The 22,591-nt window shown below is 45.2% G+C and overlaps 1 protein-coding gene across 1 annotated transcript in view; it reads left to right on the top strand.

Annotated features, from left to right (window-relative positions):
* Positions 1-22,591, top strand: part of LOC137358652 (aryl hydrocarbon receptor-like) — an 89,279-nt gene that overhangs the window by 40,275 nt on the left and 26,413 nt on the right. Inside the window, exons 3-9 of the mRNA XM_068024796.1 lie at positions 10,506-10,624; positions 11,384-11,473; positions 13,909-14,032; positions 17,565-17,695; positions 19,070-19,272; positions 22,157-22,320; positions 22,465-22,528. Coding sequence (XP_067880897.1) covers positions 10,506-10,624; positions 11,384-11,473; positions 13,909-14,032; positions 17,565-17,695; positions 19,070-19,272; positions 22,157-22,320; positions 22,465-22,528 — 895 coding nt within the window. The remainder of the gene's footprint in view (positions 1-10,505; positions 10,625-11,383; positions 11,474-13,908; positions 14,033-17,564; positions 17,696-19,069; positions 19,273-22,156; positions 22,321-22,464; positions 22,529-22,591) is intronic.

Below are 22,591 nucleotides of genomic sequence, written 5' to 3'. Positions count from 1 at the left end.
CGAGGTGATGCATTTTGGAAGATCCAATTCAAGAGTGAACTATACAATAAATGGAAAAGTCCTGGGGAAAATTGATGTACAGAGAGATTTGGGTGTTCAGGTCCATTGTTCCCTGAAGGTGGCAACGCAGGTCAATAGAGTGGTCAAGAAGGCATACGGCATGCTTTCCTTCATCGGACGGGGTATTGAGTACAAGGGTTGGCAGGTCATGTTACAGTTGTATAAGACTTTGGTTCGGCCACATTTGGAATACTGCGTGCAGTTCTGGTCGCCACATTACCAAAAGGATGTAGATGCTTTGGAGAGGATGCAGAGGAGGTTCACCAGGATGTTGCCTGGTATGGAGGGCGCTAGCTACGAAGAGAGGTTGAGCAGATTAGGGTTATTTTCATTAGAAAGACGGAGGTTGAGGGGGGACCTGATTGAGGTGTACAAAATCATGAGAGGTATAGACAGAGTGGATAGCAAGAAGCTTTTTCCCAGAGTGGGGGATTCAATTACTAGGGGTCACGAGTTCAAAGTGAGAGGGGAAAAGTTTAGGGGGGATATGCGTGGAAAGTTCTTTACGCAGAGGGTGGTGGGTGCCTGGAACGCGTTGCCAGCGGAGGTGGTAGACGCGGGCACGATAGCGTCTTTTAAGATGTATCTAGACAGATACATGAATGGGCAGGAAGCAAAGAGATACAGACCCTTAGAAAATAGGCGACATGTTTAGATAGAGGATCTGGATCGGCGCAGGCTTGGAGGGGCGAAGGGCCTGTTCCTGTGCTGTAATTTTCTTTGTTCTTTGTTCTTTTAGTGTTCCCCTGTGCCTGCTGCCCTTGTAGGTGGTAGAGGTTGAGGGTTTGGAAGGTGCTGTCAAAGGCAAAAAGCGATGGTAATGGGATAAGCAAAGAAACAAAAGTTGGGTCTGGAGGAAGTGGAATGGGAATAGCAGAATTATCACCAACAGTTGCAGTCTGAAAAAATGGGTCAGTGGTAATGATCTGATTACTCCTTGACGTAGCTCATCATCTGTTCTCTTCTCAGTGGTCTCTTAAGCTACAGATGTTGGGCACTAAGTTTTGCCCAGGTTTCCCATTGGGGTTGGAGAGAAAAGCTTAACTAAACAAAAAAAATATTGAATGGGAGTTCATCAGCTCTCTGGTGGCCTTGGTGAAAGTCTGGGAGCCATTTTCCTTCAGTGGAATATTGGGCTGCTTTGCCTGGGAGCCTGCTGGAAATAATGGATAGGAAAAGACCTACTGGTCCAGCCAACCACACAGTTACGATGCCTTCTGTATCACAACATGTGCATTCCCCACCCCACCCAGGGCCACTTAACCTCCTGGGAGAGGTGAAAAACAAGATAAAACCCAGGGTAATTGGGGGAAAAAAGACTGAAAAATTCTTCTCTGACCCCCTTAGGTGATCAAAACTATACCAGGAGATCACACTGGCCCTGCTTTATGTTACAGGATACCTAGATCTTATAAGGGGACCTCCGTCCCAGCCAGAATCGGGTCCAGTTCTAGTTTGAAGGAATACAAGTGATGCTACGAGGAAGGTGATGGAGATGTAGTGTCTGTGTCAGGAAGGATGTGAAGGCATTGGAGAGAGTGCAGAAAAGATTTACAAGAATGGTTCCAGGGATGAGGAACTTCAGTGATGGGGATAGATTGGAGAAGCTGGGGTTGTTCTCCTTGGAGAAGAGGAAGTTGAGAGGAGATTTGATGCAGGTGTTCAAAATCATGAGGGGTCTGGACAAAGTAGATAGAGAGAAACTGTTCCCATTGGCGGAAGGATTGAGAACTAGAGGACACTGATCTAAGGTGAATGGCAAAAGATCCAAAGGCGACATATGGAAAAGCTTTTTCACGCAGCGAGTGGTTAGGACCTGGAATGCACTGCCTGAGAGTGTGGTGGAGACAGGTTCAATCAAGGCATTCAAGAGGGAATTGGATTGTTATCTGAAAAGGAAGAATGTGCAGGGTTATGGGGAGAAGGTGGGGGAGTGACACTAGGTGAATTGCTCCTTCGTAGAGCCAGCACAAACACGATGGGCCAAATGGCCTGCTACTGCGCTGTAACCATTCTATGATTCTATGCCGGACCTGATAGTAATTGCATCCATATTCCTTCATGGTGGTGGGGTGGGGGAAAGGGGAAAGTGAAGGACAGAGGACAAGATTCGGGGGCTTGTGTTGGCAAAAGTTAATGAGGGCCCAGATACTAACTATGCCTGCAATGTAGAGGCTATGAAGCCAGTATTGAAAAGGTAAAGCAACGTTATTTACTACATTAATGAGTCTGTTAGTGGTTTGTTTTTCGGAAAAAAAAAGTTCAGGAATATTTTCTACAGCAGTAAGGAGTTAGCTGTGACTCAGTATCTGTCACGCAATGCAGAATTTTCCGTTGTCTGCACTTCTAAGTTTTACTAGATTTCAGAGTTAAAAGTGAATTTTTCTTTTCTGGTGAGTCATGGGCTGTGCCCAGTTTTACCACAAAAAATAACGATTAAAGTTCAGGTTTGTCAAGCCGATACTGAGTGGCTGTGATTGCTGAACCCAGAGGAAAACCTCAGCCTAACCGCATGCTAGTTTATCACGCTATTTGATACCCCCGGAAACTGGAAGAAACACATCATGGGTGAGATTTCACCTCCCACAGTGTATGGACCAGTACTGCCCTTCAAAAAAAAAAAAAAATTGATGTTTGATTAAAGTGTGAATGTCTGATTGAGGGTTTCCCCATTCTGCAGCAACCATTTGAATGTGGAGATGTTGAATAAGAATTCTTCTCTGTCTATAGGGTTGAGCAGGATGCAATACAGATGTCAATCCTGGATGCAGCAATGTGCCATGCAGTGGTTAAACTGGCTTTAGCTATATACAGTGTATCGTTTTGCCATTTATTTACGATTCTGCACATATTTGGTAAAACGTTGCATTAATTTTCAGCCTCATAGAATCATAGCATGATTTAGCATAGAAGGAGGCCATTGAGCGCATTGTGCCTGTGCCGACTCTTTACAGAGCTATTCAGTCAGGCCTGTTAACATGCTCTTGCCTGTCCCCATTACCCGCCGCACCCCCCCCCCCCCCCCACCCCCCCCGCAATCCCTGCAACCAACATAGCCCTGCAAATGTTTCCCCTTCAAGTATTTATCCTGAGTTACCTTCTGCGTGTTATGGTGAGCTTTAACTGCTGCCATGCAAACTATTTCTATTTTTACCTCCCCTGATTTTTCTTCTCCTCCCCAACCCCTCCCTGTGAAAACATTGGCCGGCGTTTTACGCCCCCCCCCCCCCCCCACCCCCGCAGGAGTGAGCAGGAGGCGGGGGGCCGGGTGTAAAGTTTGTGTGGGAGGCAGACAGTGCAGTTCCCATCGCTTTCCTTCCCCTTCACCCCCCCCCCCACCGCTACAATTTGACAAGCGGCAGCAGAGGTGACAAATGGCCCACCTGCCCCAGGCCAATTAATTGCCATTTAAGGGCCTCCTCTCACCGCTGCTGGTGTATTACCAGCGCTGGACGGGCAGTTCGCTAGCTCAGAAGGCCGCCCAATAAAACCTGGCAGCCTCCTTGCAGGCTGTGAATGCACCCTAGGCCCGATGAAGGGACCCGCCCCCCCCCCTCCCCCCGAGGCACAAGCCATCCCCACTATAGCACCCACCACCCCCCCTTGCCTTGCTGGGGCCCAGCCCATTGTCCCCAGCAAGGCCCAATACACTTACCTGCATTCCCAGGCCTCGTCCATGTTGCCAGTCCTGGCTGGGTGCAGTCCCAGCAGTGGCACCGCTCCCGGTGGCGCTGCCAGGACTGAAGTGCTGCTGGCTCGCTGATTGGCCGGCAGCTCTTGGAGGTGGGACCTCCTGCCTCAGAGGGGCGGAAGTTCTGCCTGAGGCCAATTAAGGGCCCGGGCCACATAAAATAATGGCATGGCTTCCAGGTCCGCTGGAGGGGGGCTCACCCCCGACCTTTTCTGCCAGTGGGCAGGGCCTCCGGCCTGATGTAAAATTCCAGCGACTGACTTCTTTCCTGGCATATGGTTTGTACAGGGGTGATGGTTCCACAGCTGGCAGTCGCCATCCAGTGCCTGGCGCTCGTGACTAATAGTAACATTTGAGCCTTGGCAGAGAACTCCAGTGGGCAATCCTACTGCAAAGAAGATCACTGTCCAGCCCGATTCCCATCCTCAGTCTGCCATCCATGCATGTGCACATCCTATCAATGTGGGAACCCCAGTTGCCTATCGAGTTGGAAGGACTGTCTGCATCTGTGACTTGCTCTAGTAGACATGCACCATTGCACCCCTTTGCGGGAGTTTCTGTGTGCTGAGTACTTCAAAGGTAGCATTTGGACAGGTCTACGCAATGGCACCAAATTGCTTTTGATATGAGTGCCAACTGGCTATCCCTGTGCCACTTTGTCCATGTCACTACTGGAAGGAAATGGCATCTCTGTGGAATCCCTCCCTCATTGTTGGCTGTAACCATTTTTCCAAATACATTGAAGTTGATCACGAGCGCATCTTGGAGTTTGGACTTCAAAGCCTCAGTAGCACTAGTTGGATCTTTATTATTTCTATGATGTAAGTTGCATAAACTTTCTACTTTCACTTCCAGTACTTGCATCCTTGCTGACATTTCTCTTTGCCGATGCAGCATTTTCTACATGGATCTGTATTACGTTTTCATGTCAGTATATGTTTTGTGTGCTTATACTTCACCATAATATTCATATTTAAATCTGGCAACTTTGACAGGATACTGGAATACACTTGTAGTAGCTAGATGTCTATCTGTAGCATGCAATCCAAGAAGACCTGCTACCTACCTATCTGTGTTCGCTAACGTGTGCCCCACCTTCCAGACCCTAATGGTTGAGACTGCGTCGACTCTACTGTGATTATTCATGACTTGCAAAAAATAGGTTGCATTGTTGCATTACTGTACTGACTAACAGTTGCATGGACAAATCACTCCATTAATTGAACATTCACACTTTTAGGACTGGATTTTAAAAACCCGCTGCCGATTTCAGCGGCAAGCTCAAAAAATGGCGGCCCACCCATGCGGGCCACACGCCAAAGAGCCACCGCGATTTTAAGTGCGGTGGTTCATTTAAATAGCCAAGGCAGCCCCCCACCACCCCCCCCCCCCCCCAATCTCGTGGAGGGGGCGAGCTGTCCATCGCCTGCAATGGCGTCAGCTGCCTGTGCGCAGGCGCCGGCGCCATTTTTAACGGGCAGCCAGCCCTGCCGTCCAATTTAAAAAATTTTAAGTCCTAAACCGCAAAAAAAAAAATTTCTAATGCCCATTTCCCACCCTCCCCCCAATAGCAATTACGATAATTATTTGCCCTTCTCCCCCTGCCCCCCACAACCCCCCAAAACATAAATATAGGACCTGTCACATGGGGATGATGAGGGATAGGGCAGGAACCCAAGATGATGGATCTCATAGCTCCCCTAAAACTGCTTTTGAACTATGAGAGATGCGATCCCCAGTTTCATGATTTCAACAATTTCACAAGGTTCTGCACACCCCCACACCCTCTTCCTCCCTATCCCAACACACACAAATATGCCTGTATGTGCATGCAGGAATTAGCAGTGAAATTCCTGGGGTTCCCAACAACTGAAGCTTGTGATTGTCCAACACACTACGTGTACATCATTGAGCAGAATGCTCAAAAGGGCTGCAGTAATAATATCTCATTTAATTACTGATCGTCCTTGCAGCCTGAATCAATGCTGGCACAATATGAAAGACTTGTGCTTGCCGCGAGAAAAACACATCCCTGCTTCTCCCAACAAGGTCGTGGCATGCAATGCAACTCCAGGGATCAAATTAGACCTGTCTATTTATAGAGAAAGACTCCTGAGCATTGCCAACATAACTGTAACACACACTCAAACACAATGTGGGCGTGTCCACGACTCACCTTTGCCATGCCAGTCACTGCGGCCCACCTCGCCCCTGCCCAAGTTGCACTTGCCAGCATCGGCCCCTAGGGCTGTGAATGGGGAACATAAGAAGCTGGGATTCTGTTTAATCCCACACATCTGCCCCCGCGTTACCATCTGCAATTCACCAATCCCCCAAAGGTAAACAGACTCTCTTGGATGAAAAGAAAACAGAACCTAGGGATGGGCAATAAATGCTGGCCTTGTCAGCGACGCCTACATCCTGTGAATGATTTTTTTAAAAACGCACTAAGGAAGTTGTTGCCACTATTTTTCAAGTGCCTCGAGGTTCAACTCTCCCTCGTCTGCTTCCTTCATGTAAAAGATTCCAAAGGCCACGACCGTCACAGTTGGACTTGGAGGTGTGACTGTATCTGGCACTTCCATTCTATGTGATGCTGATCCACTATCTCCTTTAATTACCAAGCCCCTAAGACTGCTTTCAGATTGGGAAACAGCTCCTGATTTCAACTTTACTGCCCTAGACAGTTGCCCAGTTGAGGCCAAGCAATTGCTAAGGGTAAAGGAAGTAAATAATTACAGTTAGGCAAAATGGCTCAACGTGGTAACAGGAATAGGTGTAGGTCATTCAGCTCCATTTACCCACATGGTTCCGTAACACTTCATACCCTTACCTAACGAGAAACTATCAATCTCAGTCTTGAAATTTTCAATTGATCCCCAGCTTCAGCAGCCTGTTGGAGGGGGGACAGAGTTCCAGATTTCCACTATCCTTTAACTGCAGATGTGTTTCCTGACATTACCCCTGAACAGCCTAGCTCTAATTTTAAGGTTATGCTTCCTTGTTCTGGACTCTCCCACCAGAGGAAATAGAGTAGATTGAGAGAAACTATTAAATCCTTCAATCATCTTGAACACCTCAATTAGATCACCCCCTTCATCTTCAACACTCAAGGGAATACAATTCATTGGAAATATCACAACATTGGCAGAGTGAAGGGTGCTCTTGGGTTGGGGGTGAGGTGTGCTTGGCAGTATTCTATGCTGTTGTGTTCTGAGCTCCTCCCAATGCTGTTTATTCAGTGATGCCAAGTGCCATTTTGCACCCTTCTCCCAAATAAGTATGACTGACCTTTGAGTTTCTGGCAGACTTCCATGTGTATAAGAGAAGAAATGTGGCACAATAAATTTTTAGAGCTTCCCTAGTTAGAGCTACAATAATTAATCAATCCGAGTTTATTTAGCTCTGCATCAGACACATGTCGCTCCTCAGTGGGGCAAGGCTAGACCAAATAATGGTAGGTAATAAAGTAATACTTCCATTGTGTAGTATAATCCAAACCTTATGCTCTTCTTTCCCCTTCTGAATGGAAAGAAGGGGTGAGGACAAACTGCTTTGGTACATGAGGTAGAGTTTTAACAGAGAAAAGGTTCGATGGTAAATTCTTGTATTTACGTTGTTTCTTATCCTGCTGAAACATCCAAGTGTTCTATACAATGAATTACTTTTTAAGTGCACTAGTGTAAACAAATGCAGTAACCATTCTGTGCCAGCAACACTCCACAAACAGCAGTCAGATGAATGACCAGCTCATCTGTATTTTTTTTTCCCGTGTGACGTTGAGGGCAGAATATTGGCCAAGCAGCACAAAACATCCTGTTGTCCTTTGATTAGTGGCGAGGGATCTTTAACATCCACCAGAACAGGCAGACAGGACCTTGGTCTAATGGCTTATACAGAGGATGGTGCCTGTCTTGGTGTGAGGCACGTAGCCTCTGAGCCAGAAGTGTAAGTGCTACCAACTGAGCTAGGTTTAGATAACAAAGGGGCCATAAAATGTATCTTTGTTGACAAGTCTCGGGGGCTTTTGTCACACAAGCAGGTTAGTGCACTGGTAAGTGGTTTCTTTCTCCTAGCAGTTCCAGCTAATAATCAAGTTATAGATGGTCGTGGCGTTCCATACAGCTTCCTCTTACTGGTGATGAAATATTTGTGGAAGAATGTGGAACTTGCTACTACAGGAAGTGGTTGAGGTGAATAGTATAGATGCCTTTCAGGGGAAGCTAGATAAACACATGAGGGAGAAAGGAATAGATGGCTATGTTGATAGGGTGCGATGACATAAGGTGGGAGGAGGCTTGTGTGGAGCATAAACACTGACGTGGACCAGTTGGGCCTAGTGGCCTGTTTCTGTGCTGTAAATTCTGTGTAATATTTCAAAGCAAATGTTCCTTTTAATGTGGCAATGAAATCTATTGAATGCTCTGGGTTTTGAGGTTACCAGTGCACCATAGTCACCATCTTGTGTACGTCACCAGGAAGCTGTTGGGTGCTACTTCTCCTCTCTTGAGTATTGATCCTAAAAACTTTACATTCATATCTGTTTGTGCGCACACTCAAGTATGTACAATAGGGAGATATCTGACACCAAACTCAGGGGCACATAATGACATTGCAGGACATTGTAAACAATCTGATGATTGAGTTTTGTGTCAGAAGTGGGTACCTAATGTAAGAAACAAGTGCCTGAGAACAAATTAATGCTTGATTGATCTTTTTTGTCACCTAATAGTATTTTGCTGGCAATATTCCCAACCCAAAAAATTGAGAAGTCTTTCAAATTCTTGGTCCATTGAAATTCTATGCAGTGTGATTGAATGGAAAGTATCTTGGTCCATTGAAAAAAATTGTTTGCTACTGTTGCTATATTATTTTTCACACCAACTGTTGACAACTATGCATGAATGAAAGAGATAAACAGTTATGCTGTATTCTTGGCCAAACTAGTGTGTTCCTTAACATATAGGGGGATGCATACAATCAGGCCACATACCTACTGACTGTAACATTTTCTGATATACCCTACATGTTCTCGAAACCACCCCATCAACAGAAAATGGATTCTCTTTAAGCATAGCTCACTCAATAACAGTCTCATACGATACAAAAATCTCATAAACCCCCTCAGCTACACCATCTTGCATTTATGTAGTGCTGTTAATGCAAGGAAAACACCCCCCAACCCTAAGGTGATACACAGAAGTGTTATTAGCCAAAGGAGCGATTGGGAGCTGTGATTCAAAGCGATGGATTTTAAGGAAAATCTTGAGAGAGTGGAGGGACCAAGAGGTCTAGGGAGGGAATTCCAGACTCTAGGGCGTAGATGACATTGCCATCAGTGGAGGGGCAAAATATGCCTCTCCCACAACATATTTTAATCAGAATTCAAAGACTGTCTCCTGGCCAGTATTGTACTCCATCTCTGACGAGAAGACCAATTGGAACACTACCCTGATTTCGGCTGGGCTAGATTGTAATTTATCCCAGGAACATTTTAGGTTATTTACTCTAACCTGTAGTCTTGGGGAAGGAGGGGGTCCTCAATGAAATCTAATATTGTACTCCTAGAATTTTCTTTGGACATGAATTAATGGTTCCTGAAGTTGCTGTGCATTTCTTCATCAGACTCCCTTCAGATCCTTTTCTCTTTGGTTGCTTCTGAGTGCTCAGTCTCTCTGAGTAAAGAAACAGCAAATCTCTATTTGGTACTTTCAGCTCATACTATAAAACCCTATGCTTTTCATTCTATCTCCAGTCTTTCTCAATGTGAATCAGTGTCCTTGAGAAGGACTAAAGGGAATGTGTCCTTTCCCTTTCCCCCTTGCACTCCTGCCCCAAGAATAGACATGGAAAGTGGCATCTGGGACTGATCATGTTGTTTATAGATTTCAACCTGGAAACAGTTATTATTGTTTTGGTGCGTTCTACATGGGAAATTGCTGAGGGCCATTACAGTCTAGCTGAAACGTAAAACTTATCACTTTTTTTCCCATTAAATCCTGTTTGCACTACACGTACAAATGTCCAGATTTAAAGGGGACGTTAGCCCAGATTTTCCAGTTGATATTAGTTTCAAGACAGCAGCAACCCATTTGGCTAAAATAGCTCTGCTTGGAAAGTCATAGTAAAGACATTAAGTGGCCTTTAAACGTTAATACTGGTGTGCACATCATGTCAATCATATGGGTAATGTACACTTATTTACACTGTTAACACGGCTGCTGTTATCCTCTTGATATCAGATAAATGAATATTGGCTCCCTTTTCCCTAAAATGTTCTCCTCTCCCGAAGGTGCTGGCTTTTGATTCAGTGTTCTGGTATCTCACCCAAATGATAGTTGCTCGTGTGTGACCTATGTGCGATCTATCTGACCGTGGGTGGCATCACAACAGAGTCTGATCCTGTTCTCACCCCCACCTTATCTCTATAACCTCCTCTAGTGCTACTACTCTTTCAGAACTCTGCACTCCTCCTTTCTCAAATGAATTATTATGAGAACCCCCAAATTGACTGCCCTGTGTAACTCCTGTTACTAAGGTAACACTTGGGACTAGACTTTTGACCCATCGATTAAATAGGCAATAAATGTAGTCCTTGATCTGCGGCAGGTTATTAGGGTAATTATGTTGCCCGAAGGATGGGGCCTTTACTAAATGAGGATTTTCTCCTTACCCTGTACTTGAAGATAAAGCCTTTTCATCCTTACTTTCCAAGCAGTGCTCACCAAGTGTTGTGCTTGTGGTTGCCTTGCAGCTACTCTGGGACAAAGGAAGAGATGTCCGTCTGCAGAGCAGCCTGGCAATGCCGGAGCGGACAGGTGGCTTCCAAACCTTGGCAATACAGTGCTGTCGGAAGGAGAACTGCTACTACAGGTAAATGAAATTTTGGGTATTTACTGATGTAGCTTTTATTTCTTCAGGCATATATTGGGACACCTCAGCTGGAGGGAGGGGGTGGGTGCCAGGGAGCTAATATGAGCAAAAAAAAAAGGCTTTGGGTTTAAGCCCCATTCCAGAGCACATAATCCAGGCTGACACTCCAGTGCAGTACTGAGGGAGTGCTGAACTGTTAGAGGTCTTTTGAGTGAGATGTTAAACCGAGGTCCCATCTACTCTCTCAGGTGCACGTAAAAGATGCCATGGCAGTATTGAAAGAAGGGTACCAAGTCCTCCCTAGTTTCCTGGCCAACATTCCTCCCTCAACCAACACCACCAAATAACGGATTGATCAGCCATTTTTCTCAATTGCTGTTTGTGGGATCTTGTTAGCTGCAAGTTGGCTGCAGCGTTTGCCTGCATGACCACAGTGATTACACGGCAAAAATAATTTATTGGCTGCCCTACGGATGTGCAAGGTGCAATATAAATGCAAACTTTTGCTTTCTTAATGGGACCCTGACCTGCGATTGCTGCTATTTTGATTGCATATTCACGTGTGTGAGGAGGATGAGCCGCATTTACAGTGCGGGGAAGACCATTTCCTTGTTTGCTAAAGGAACGCTCTTTCTGGCAAGCGTTCTGCCTCTTCAATAGATCCCTGAAGAAAACAAGAATATAAGGCAAGCACTGTGAATTAAATAATCGCTTGACAGATCTGCTGCTCTAAAGGATTCAATATCTTTGCGTTTCCAGGCACTGAACGGATTTGTTCTGGTAGTGACTGCAGAAGGTGACATCTTCTACACATCTCCCACCGTACAGGAATACATAGGATTCCACCAGGTCAGTACTGGGGCAGGTGAGGGGATCAGCGTCTAACCACATCAGTCATGAGTAACGCATTGGGGGAATTTTCACCTTGCGCAGTAAACGGGCGGAAGGCATTGCCTGCGGAGCGGATTAATTTCAATGGGATAAAAGTTGGATGAGTTCTTTAATGGGCGGGCAATCCACTTTGCCACACTGCTGCCCAGGTGGCAAAGTTGGAATGACCCCCCCCCCCCCCATTAGAGTTGCCACCTCCTGTCATGAGTCATCAATGGTTCATATTTAATGGGGTATCAATCACCATATTGCGTATAAAAGCAAAGTACTGCGGATGCTGGAAATCTGAACTAAAAACAGAAAGTGCTGGAAATACTCAGCAGGTTGGGCAGCATCTGTGGAGAGAGCAACAGAGTTAACGTTTCAGCTTTGTGACCTTTCCTCCAGTTCTGATGAAAGGTCACACAGACCTGAAATGTGAACTCTGTTTTTCTGAGTATTTTCAGCACTTTCTGTTTTTATACCATGTTGTTTATATTTTCACTTACTTTCCACTGCATATTTTTTACAGTAGGTTTTAAAATGACAAGTTCATAATGATCCAGTGGGTGCATAGAGAAGAATGTGAAAGGCAGTCGTATGTCAAGGGGTTCAGATGACACTTAAGTGAAAACTCTATCACATCTTCTATAGCGCAAGACCCTGAGTCCTTAAAATGAACTGCATTCCCACCACTAAATTTGGCAAGTCTATAAAGTGTCTCAAAAAGGAAGGGTAAGATTGTCACAATGCCTGTTGCAAGATGCTCATTCTTTGCTTTTAAAACTGTCGAGCAAGCATAAGGAAGCAATGAGTGCTTTGGAGCTGAATCCGTTTTAGGTGTCAGCCTTGTCTCATTTGGTAGCACTCTCTCCTCTGAGTCCCAAGGTTGTGGGATCAAACCCCAGTCCAGATACTTGAGCCTGTTATCTAGGCTGGCACTCCAGTGCTGTACTGAGGGAGCATTGCACCATCGGCGGTGCAGTCTTTTGGATGAGACATTAAATCGAGGCCCTGTCTGCCCTCTCGGGTGGATGTAAAAGATCCCGTAGCAGTGTTTCGAAGAAGAGCAGGGGAGTTCTCCCCGGTGTCCTGGCCAATATTTATCCCTCAATCAACATCACTAAAACAGATTATCTGCTCATTTATTTCATTGCCGTCAGTGGGACCTTCCTGTGTGCAACTTGACTGCCACGTTTTCTACAGTACAACAGTGACTGCACTTTCAAAGTGCTTTGGGAGTCGTGAAAGGCTGTTTTAATCTTTTGTGCTTGCTGCTTTAACTTTACCTGGAGATAGTAGCTTCACCGCACAGCTGATAGGGGGACATACAGGGCATTACTGTGAGTCTGAGCACAGTACTAACATTTGAATATGCCACAGTGCTATACATTTAATTGGATCTCCGGTTGATTGCTATGATGATATGCCAAAGGTGCAAAAGCAGACCACCTGGAGAAAGGCTGAAACATATTATCCATTTTCACTTGCATCAAGTAATTCTCTTGCAGCGGGATTTCTGGAAATGTGTTCCAGTTTGAAAATTATTTTTGGGTGGATACATTTTTTAAAATGACAGGATCCTTGTACACCTGTGCAAAACAAAGCATCTCCATACTGCACGTATCCCATCTCGTTTCTGTGCTGCATTATCCGATGGCAAATGGGCCTGTCATTCTATGTGAGACGATGATCCTGTGACAGGAATGCATGAGTTTTGTGATCTCACGCATGGTTCTTCCACCAAGTGTTAGGCCCAGGTGATGATATGCTCTTGAGGTTAATGCTGCAAGAATTGAGATGGCTTGATGTCTCGTAGGCTTGAGCAACCCTGGAAATCTGAAGGCCGAACAGGCCTCTACATAACTCGGTTTGTGCCTACTAACGGTTGGCTGGTTCTGGTTTCTTCACACCTTGTGTTGTCCCTCATAATGAAAATAAACTGTCCCTTAAACAATTTATGTTGGTTTGAATATCCTGTATTCTGGTAGATAATGTAGAGTTAAAACTTAAATGTTTGGCTCCTGTGGGCACCCATAGTACATTGGGTTTGGGTGGTCATTCCTGCAATGTGGTACCAAATTTTGGGCTGTGGTAACGCGATGTTGATGGGCTTTCTTTTTGAACTCTGTGTGCTGGTTCCCTAGTTCTTACGTTGCAATGACAAAACAGTTCTTCCCCCACCCACCCCCTGCAGCCATGTAATCTCCTGGGAGAGATAATAAAACAGTGAAAAATCCAGGGCTGACGAGGAAAAAGAAATACCCTGGAAAATTCCTCTCTGATGTTTTTCTTTTTTTTCAACTCTTTTTTTTGCCCCTCCCCTTTTATCTTCTCTCTCTCTCTCTCTCTCTCTCTGTCCCCTTTCATTTATCTTGTTAACCCTGATGACTGTTCTCCCCTCTATATTGTAGACTGCTGTCATGCACCAGCCTGTCTTTGAACTGATTCATCCTGAAGATCGCGATGTATTTCAGCGTCAGTTGCATTGGGCACTAGACCCATTACCACTCTCCAACACGGTACAGTCAGGATCTGGTAAGTTGATGCATCACAAGAGAGGGTTGGTATTTGTTGCTCTTGATACCATAGAGGTTGGGAGATGGATTACGGGAAATCTCTCAATACTTACCTCCTTGTTTCTCATTTCTGAAAGCAGTGATGAAAACCAATGGAGATTGAATGATGTATTGGGTTATACACCTTTTGCATCTGGCGATAAATTAGTTCGGAATGGTGGGATGAAAATTTCCTTTGCTGGCTGTAAAGGTTGTACATAAAATGAATTTGTGCTGTTTTGATCCATCTCCTACATGGGCCTACAGCAGAAAACTGCCCCGAATCTGAACTCAAATCGTTAACCTCATACACAGGATGGCTGGTGTGCAAATTGCCAATAATGTCACACTAATGCAGTAGGAGGAGCTCTTCTGAAGTTGAGACTGAGACACATTTTTGGGACAGGGTAAAATCGAGCTCTGTTCTTAAAGTACAAAAATTGCAAACCCAAGAACCCCAGTGGTGCTGGCAAAATAATGAGCTTGTAACTGAAGGTCATACTAAAGGTTATGGTTATGTCTCTATGGTTGACCATACGAGTGACGGACTGGGCAAGACACAGGATGGAGGGTTGCTTGCCTTAGGTGAAGGTCTTTCCTCTGGGAGATGGTGTGACTGTTCCTGAGTTACTCATTTATTCTCTAGGATATCATGGGGTATCTTCATATCTCTCTGAATGGATAATTGAAACCCTTGCACAATCACACAACAGAAAGTACTTCCCTTTCTCTGCAGGGTGGGACAGCCAACCAGTAGGCATTCCCTGTGGCTCTCATTCCTCCTCCATGAAGCAGAATGGTTACCATCCTGATTTGTGAGGCCTCCCATTTTCGGTTGAGCGTACATCAGCAGAACTGCTCTCTTATGGATGGTGCACTCGGATACCCGATTCAACAAGCATGCCCCCAAACATTGACTTAGTTTCGGCCCTAAGCTTTTTGTTGTCTGGCATCTCTGATTGTATTTTCAACCCTTGGGTTATTGAGCTGCTTGGCATCTTAGCCCTCCCTCCACCGCACTTGCTGTGACCTTGTACCATGAATATGAAGGTGTATCTCAACAGCTTTAGGTTCCACCTCTTACTTGAGTTGCGGCAGATCCTATTCAGAGATTGATTTACATCCATCGTTGAGTAATAGGAAAGTAGAAAGAGAGGAAGTAATTTTAAATGAGCGAAATGGATACTTAAAATTTGCATCAGGACGAATTTTCCTTTTTAATTCCTATGAGTTGAGATCATGCTGTGTTCTCACTGACAGATGTGTCATTTGTATGAAATAGCTTTGTCTACTTTAACCAAGGTATTAAGCTGTTTGTTTTGGCCCCTGTAATTGTACATCAATCATGCTGCGATCTTTCAGTTCTCTGGAGACACGTGCCACCAATGCCATCTCATCCTGCAATTTCTTTCAGCTTATTGTCCAGTGAAACTAAAGCCATTCTTTTCACCACTTACCATCATTGATGTGCCTCTGGCCCAACTCCATCAGACTCCACTGTGGCCAAGAAAATCGACTTAAGATCCTCATCATTAAGATCAAATCCTTCAATGGCCACTCTGAGTGATTATGCCAAAAGAAATCACAGTCACACCCTACGATTACCTGTGTCTCGATTGCTGCTCCTTTTGTTCTAGCATTGTGGGGGGGGGCGGCAACCATTCTGTTAATACTGTACTTTTGTAATTCTTCCCAAAGCCCCTTGTTTTGCTACCTCCCTCACTGCCTTTTAGAAGCCTCCTTAAAAACCCTTTGACCTTTTGACTCCTTCCCCTAAGTTTTCTCCTATAAAGGACTCTGCGATGAGTTTTTACAAGCGCAACATAAATACAAGTTATCATCATCTTGCTCCTTGCTGAGACTCTCACTACAATATCCCGTACCTGATTTATGTGATCTTTCCAAGCTCCTGCTGATTTATTTGATCCTGCCTTGGGCGTTTGTTACAAACTTCAACTGAATCTTGTTGCAAAATATCAATGTACGGTGATCTTCTTTCTTTACATTTTTGCCTGAGGTTTTTCCACAAGAATAACAACTTGCACTTGCATATGTCTTTTTACCTGATAATGTCCAACGGTGCTTCATAGTGGTGGCAAGCAGGTGCAGAGCATTATCAGCAGAGTTCAGGGAGGTGACTGAAGGCAGAGTTGAACGGGAAGGTTTCCAGGAATTACGTAGGCTAACATAGAATTTACAGCACAGAAATAAGCTATTCAGTCCAACTGGTCCATGTGCAGCAGAAACACAAACATGAGCCTCCTCCCATCCTACTTCATCTCACCCTATCAGTCAACCCTTTGATTCCTTTCTCCCTCATATGTTTATCGAGCTTCCCCTTAAATGCATCTATACAATTCGCCTCAACTACTCCTTGTGGCAGTGAGTGTCATGACTGAAAGTCGAGGAGGTGGTAATAAGGTGGAGCGTTTAGGGGAGAGGATTCCAGAGTATGGAGCTGACATGGCTGAAGGCTGTGCCCCAGAAAGCAGGTTGTTTTCCCTCTCGTGTATTGCTAATACACGAGATAAAGTTCTGTAAAATGAGAGCCAGGAAAACGGGCACAATTTAAAAATTTGTTCCCGAGGTACATGTGGCACTCGGGGAACCAGGAGGGAGCGAACCTGCACAACCTTACCCCCTCTACAGCAAAGTGCTCCACCACTGCGGCCTTCCGGTCACAAGTAACTGCCGTACCGATGAATTCATTGTGCTGAATTTTATTCTCCTGCCGTCAAGAATGGCGGTCCGCCCCCACCCCCCCCCCCCCTCCCCTCCCCTCCCAAAATCCGTGCCGCCATTTTTAAAGGGCTGCTAGACCTCCCCAGAGAGAAAAAAGTCCAACTCCGGATCCCCCCTTCCCAACTACACTGTACATAAATGTGTGACCTGTCCCTCACCAACCACCCCCCCCCCCCCACCCCTCCACAATACACAGAAAATAAATGGTAGCCCCGTTCTCCCCCTCAAAACACTTAAATTGAACAGTTGACCTCTCCCCACGCCCCCCACAACTGTACAAAGTGCAGAGGTCACTGCTCCCTGCCCCACATTAGAAGTGCAGAGTTGACCCCATTTCTCCCCCTGCCCCACCCAGTACACTAAAAATCCTAAGTTCCCACCTCGGCAGCGCCAGCTTTCTCTGATCGGGCAAGTGAAGGCGCATGAGTGCCAGCCGTCGCACAGAAGATCGCAGACGGCGGTAAGATTGTGGGGAATGATATGTTCATGTATTCATGTCCTTGATTTCAATGTTTCAAGTTGGGTCCCGTTGCCGAGTGGCAAGGGGACCTCCATGGAGCCTCGCTGCCACTGGAAAGATCGGTTCGGCAATCATGACGTTGGGCTCCATGGTGGGCCACTCCAATCTTAAGCCACCCCGCCACAGACCCCGATGTTGGGAGCTCAACAAGATTCAGCCCATCGTTTCTGCCCAAGCATTGACCTCAAAAGACTGTAAAGTTCCTCCTTTAAACAGTAATTTAAGATGTTTTGTGTGTTCTTATATACAGGTAGTGGCAGAAATTGTGATGTCGTTGCCAGGTATATTCCACAGCAACTCCCACCAGAGAACTCCTCTTTCCTGGAAAGGAACTTTGTGTGCAAAATGCGCTCTCTCCTCAATAGCCCCTCTGGCTATGTGGTAAGAAATATTTCAACAGTGCTACATCTAAAAAAGCTATCAAAACATTGAGAGGTGTGCAGGTTATGTTGACACTCCTCATACAGCTCATGAAGCAACTTGTGCCCCTTATGAACCTCTGGTATGTTCCTTGGCAAAATTCAAGCCAGTCCCTTTATTTCCTGTTGCGTTTTTGCTCCCTCTGCTTGTCTCACTGTGACCCACAATTTTGACCACTTTTTTTGTTGTGGCCAAACTTAAAAGCAAGTCTTTGGAGAAAGAAAATGTTCTACTTCGATGCAAAGAGAATCAGTCGGATGACTAAACTGCTGGCACGTGGTCTGCTCCTGTGCAGTTGCTTTGACTACTATTCATAAGAGGTCGAGCAGGTTCATTCTTTTGCAGGCTGTTGCAGTCAGGTATGACACTCTGTGTATGCCCATGCTTCAGGTGTGACACTCTTTATGTTTGCCCGTGATCTTAGAATTAGATCCCTTGGCAAAAAAATAAATGAGTACTCTATGCTAGAATGACATATTCAAGAGGTAGAGTACACACAGGATCATTGCCTTCATTAAAAAGTAATAGAAGGAGGCCATTCGGCCCATTGTGTCAGTGCCAGCCAAAAAAGCCTAATCCCGCTTTCCAACTCTTGGTTCATAGCCCTGTAGGTTACAGCACGATCCAAGCGTCTTTTTAAATGTTATGAGGGTTTCTGCCTCTACCACCCTTTCAGGCAGTGAATTCCAGATCCCCACCACTCTCTGGGTGAATAAAAATTACTCCAATCCCCTCTAATCCTTCTACAAATTACTTTAAATCTATACTCCCTGGCTATTGACCTCTCTGCTAAGGGAAATAGGTCCTTCATATCCTCTCTATCGAGGCCCCTCATAATTTTATACACCTCAATTAAATTAATTAAAAAATCAATTAAGTTAAATTAATTCACCCATTATAGCTCTGGTTTCATGTCACATTGTACATGCATAACCTGTCAGAATGTCACTACTTGAGGCCGACAGCAGCATTTGGCCGATGGAAGTCACTTGGGAGCCAATTTTTCCGTCATCTTTAACTCAACAAAAAAGTAGAATTCAAATTGATGTGATGCCAGTGGGAAGTGGTGCAATGTGTTTCAGGTTTATCCCCTGCCATAAAATGGGTCAATTAACAAAGTTAGGAAGGGAGCTTATTTTTGCTTGTTAAGTCTTTACGGGCCAATTATCACTTGGGCAGAGCTGTGATGGAACAGAACTACCACTGACATGCGGGCCAATATGGGATGGCCCAGTACTCCACCACTAGAGTTACTTAATATTGTCCCTTTCCCCTTTTGAACTAGAGCTGCTTTAATTTGAAGCTATTGTTTCATTTTCTAATTGATGCGTTTAGGCTCTAAATGTTGAAGGCAGACTGAAGTACCTCCATGGACAGAACAAGCGGGCAGAAGATGGCTCCCTCCACCCTCCACAGCTGGCACTCTTTGCCATTGCAACTCCTCTCCAGGAGCCTTCAATCCTTGAAATCAGGACCAGAAGTGCTCTGTTTCAGACTAAACACAAGCTTGACTTCTCACCTGTTGCCTGTGACGCAAAGTAGGTACCACTGTAGATCTTAGGAGGTCCCTTTATTGGCCTGCTATATTGGTGTTTTTATGGGGGTGGCTTACATTGTCCTTTGTTGGGGACAAACTGATTTTACAGATAGCCACAGAAGTGAGGGCATCTGAAGAGTTGATGAGCTCGTTCTAGAATGTTCCACTGCATACCATCTCTCGCTAAATGATCCCATTCAGGAGCTGCTGGAAGATGAATTTTGTTTTTTTATTCATTCATGGGATGTGGGCATCGCTGGCCAGGCCAGCATTTATTGCCCATCCCTAATTGTCCTTGAGAAGGTGGCAGTGAGCTGCCAACTGAGTGGCTTGCTAGGCCATTTCAGAGGGCAGTTAAGAGTCAACCACATTGCTGTGGGTCTGGAGTCACATGTAGGCCAGACCAGGTCAGGACAGCAGATTTCCTTCCCTAAAGGACATTAGTGAACCAGATGGGTTTTTACAACAATCGACAATGGTTTCATGGCCATCATTAGACTAGCGTTTTAATTCCAGATTTATTAATTGAATTCAAATTCCACTTTCTGTGGTGGGATTTGAACCCATGTACCCAGAGAAATACTCTGAGTCTCTGGGTTACTAGTCAAGTGACAATACCACTACACCACCGCCTACCCCTCCCCCTCCCCCTGGACTCAGCTTTTTGTCTTGTTCATCAGCTGTACTACCCTAACTTTGGAATGCCTGAACATATATGCATATTGTTGAGCTATAAAGAGTGAGAAGAGTTTAGCTGTGCCGGGTCCACTCAAGGAGCTACCTCCCGAGAAACTGTTTTACGTTATTACATTCTTGGCCCTTTTTCCTCCCTCAACTTTAAACCTGCCAAGTCCAAACTAACCTCGGATATGGAGCGTGGGTTACTCCAGGCCACAGGCACGTCTGTTGACAGCCCTTGATCAGCCTGCCAGTATGCACAACTGAGGTGCTGCAGAAAGTAAAAGCTGAAAACTTTTTGCTTTTCCTGGGCCAACTAATATTCATGTATACTAAGAAGAAGTCAGGGATAGCCACACCTAGAGAATGGAACACTTTATTTTTTATCAGATTTTGCAGCCAGTGTCTGCATAAATCACCCCATGGCGTAATACTTGGAAAAATTCAGAGTCCCCTATTTTTACTCCCAGCAATATACCTTGACCCTAGTCTCAGCAAAGCATCAATGTGCCATCTCCATTACCCTCACCAGCCATCCTGATGGCCTGTCTGAGTAAGGTTGCCAACTGGTATGTTCATTAGGAACTGGGCGAAGCCTATCTCATGTTTGCTTTTCACGTGATTCAGAGAACAGAAGTTTCCATCTCATGACTTTGCCTGGATTTGAACCTCGGACCGAGAGCTGAAAAGACAATGTGTTAACCCGCTGTGTTAACCCAGTCCCCTGGCGATTTAAGAAAGAATGTCTTGCTCTCGCAAAGGGATAAGATGTAACTGGATGTTGGCAGATTCTGAGGAAAATGGAAACAAAGTTGAAGGGGAAATTGCTAAATTTGAAAAGCTGTATTCAATACAACTTTAAATGAACCACAAACTGGATTCTGTTAATGTTTAGTAACCCACACGTGTTCTCTTTTGGTAGCAGGACATGACTGGTATTTGTGTGAGAAAAGTAATTGATACAGAACTTGATTGAATTTTTTGAGGAGGTGACTAGATGTGTAGATGAGGGTAAAGCAGTTGATGTAGTCTACATGGACTTCAGTCAGGCTTTTGATAAGGTCCCGCGTGGGAGATTGGTCAAGAAGGTAAGAACCCATAGGATCCAGGGCAATTTGGCAAATTGGATCCAAAATTGGCTTTGTGGCAGGAGGCAGAGGGTTGAGTGTTGTTTTTGCGTGTGGAAGCCTGTAACCAGTGGTGTACCACAGGCAACGGTACTGGGACCCTTGCTGTTTGTAGTGTACATTAACGATTTAGATGTGAATATAGGAGGTATGATCAGTAAGTTCGCAGATGACACGAAAATTGGTGGTGTCGTAAATAGTGAGGAGGAAAGCCTTAGATTACAGGACGATATAGATGGGCTGGTAAGATGGGCGGAGCAGTGGCAAATGGAATTTAATCCTGAGAAGTGTGAGGTGATGCATTTTGGGAGGACTAACAAGGCAAGGGAATATACAATGGATGGTAATACTTGTCCATAGATCACTGAAGGCAGCAGCACAGGTAGATGAGGTGATTAGGAAGGCATATGGGATACTTGCCTTTATTAGCCAAGGCATAGAATATAAGAGCAAGGAGGTTATGTTGGAGCTGCATAAAACGCTAGTTACTCCACAGCTGGTGTACTGTGGACAGTTCTGGTCACCACACTACAGGAAGGATGTGATTGCACTGGAGAGGGTGCAGAGGAGATTCACCAGGATGTTGCCTGGGCTGGAGCATTTCAGCTATGAAGAGAGACTGCATAGGCTAGGGTTGTTTTCCTTAGAGCAGAGAAGGCTGAGGGGGGACATGATTGAGGTATACAAAATTATGAGGGGGCATTGATAGGTTAGATAGGATGAAACTTTTTCCCTTAGCGGAGGAGTCAATAACCAGGGGACATAGATTTAAGGTAAGGAGCAGGAGGTTTAGAGGGGATTTGAGGAAAAAGTTTTTCACTCAGAGGTTGGTTGGAATCTGGATCACACTGCTTGAAGGGGTGGTAGAGGCAGGAACCCTCACAACATTTACGAAGTATTTAGATGAGCACTTGAAACACCATAGCATACAAGGCTACGGGCCAAGTGCTGGAAAATGGCATTAGAGTAGATAGGTACTTGATGGCCAGCAGAGACACGATGGGCCAAAGGGCCTGTTTCTGTGCTGTATGACTCTATGAGAACATTAACTCTTTTTCTGTTTCTTTTTGTGGTTTCCAGGGCTAAGGTTGTGCTGGGTTACTCGGAGCTGGAGCTGTGCATGCGAGGGTCAGGATATCAGTTCATTCACGCAGCCGACATGCTTTACTGTGCTGACAACCATGTTCGGTGTAAGTACTGGATAGCAGATCAAGGATGGGCATTGGTGGGCATTACTGTCCAATGTATTTTCTGATTCCCCCTGCTCCCCATTTTATTTATGTTGCACATTGGGGACCGTGTTGTGCAAAGCTGGGACTCAACAGATACTCATGAGAAAATTACATGACCAGGTTTTGGATCAATTGGATCCTGATGTGAAACTAAAGGGCCAAAGGCCACGACACAGGACATCTCCAAGGTTGAAAAGAGTAGGACAGAAGGGGAGATGAGGTAAATCAAGGTTTGGGTGATACCAAGCTTGGGTTTATAATTGTGAACCCATTTTAATGTTAA

This window comes from Heterodontus francisci, chromosome X, assembly GCF_036365525.1.
Source record: "Heterodontus francisci isolate sHetFra1 chromosome X, sHetFra1.hap1, whole genome shotgun sequence".
Lineage (NCBI taxonomy): Eukaryota > Metazoa > Chordata > Chondrichthyes > Heterodontiformes > Heterodontidae > Heterodontus > Heterodontus francisci.
Note: the sequence above shows the minus strand (reverse complement) of the source record. Positions and strands in the feature narration are given on the sequence as shown.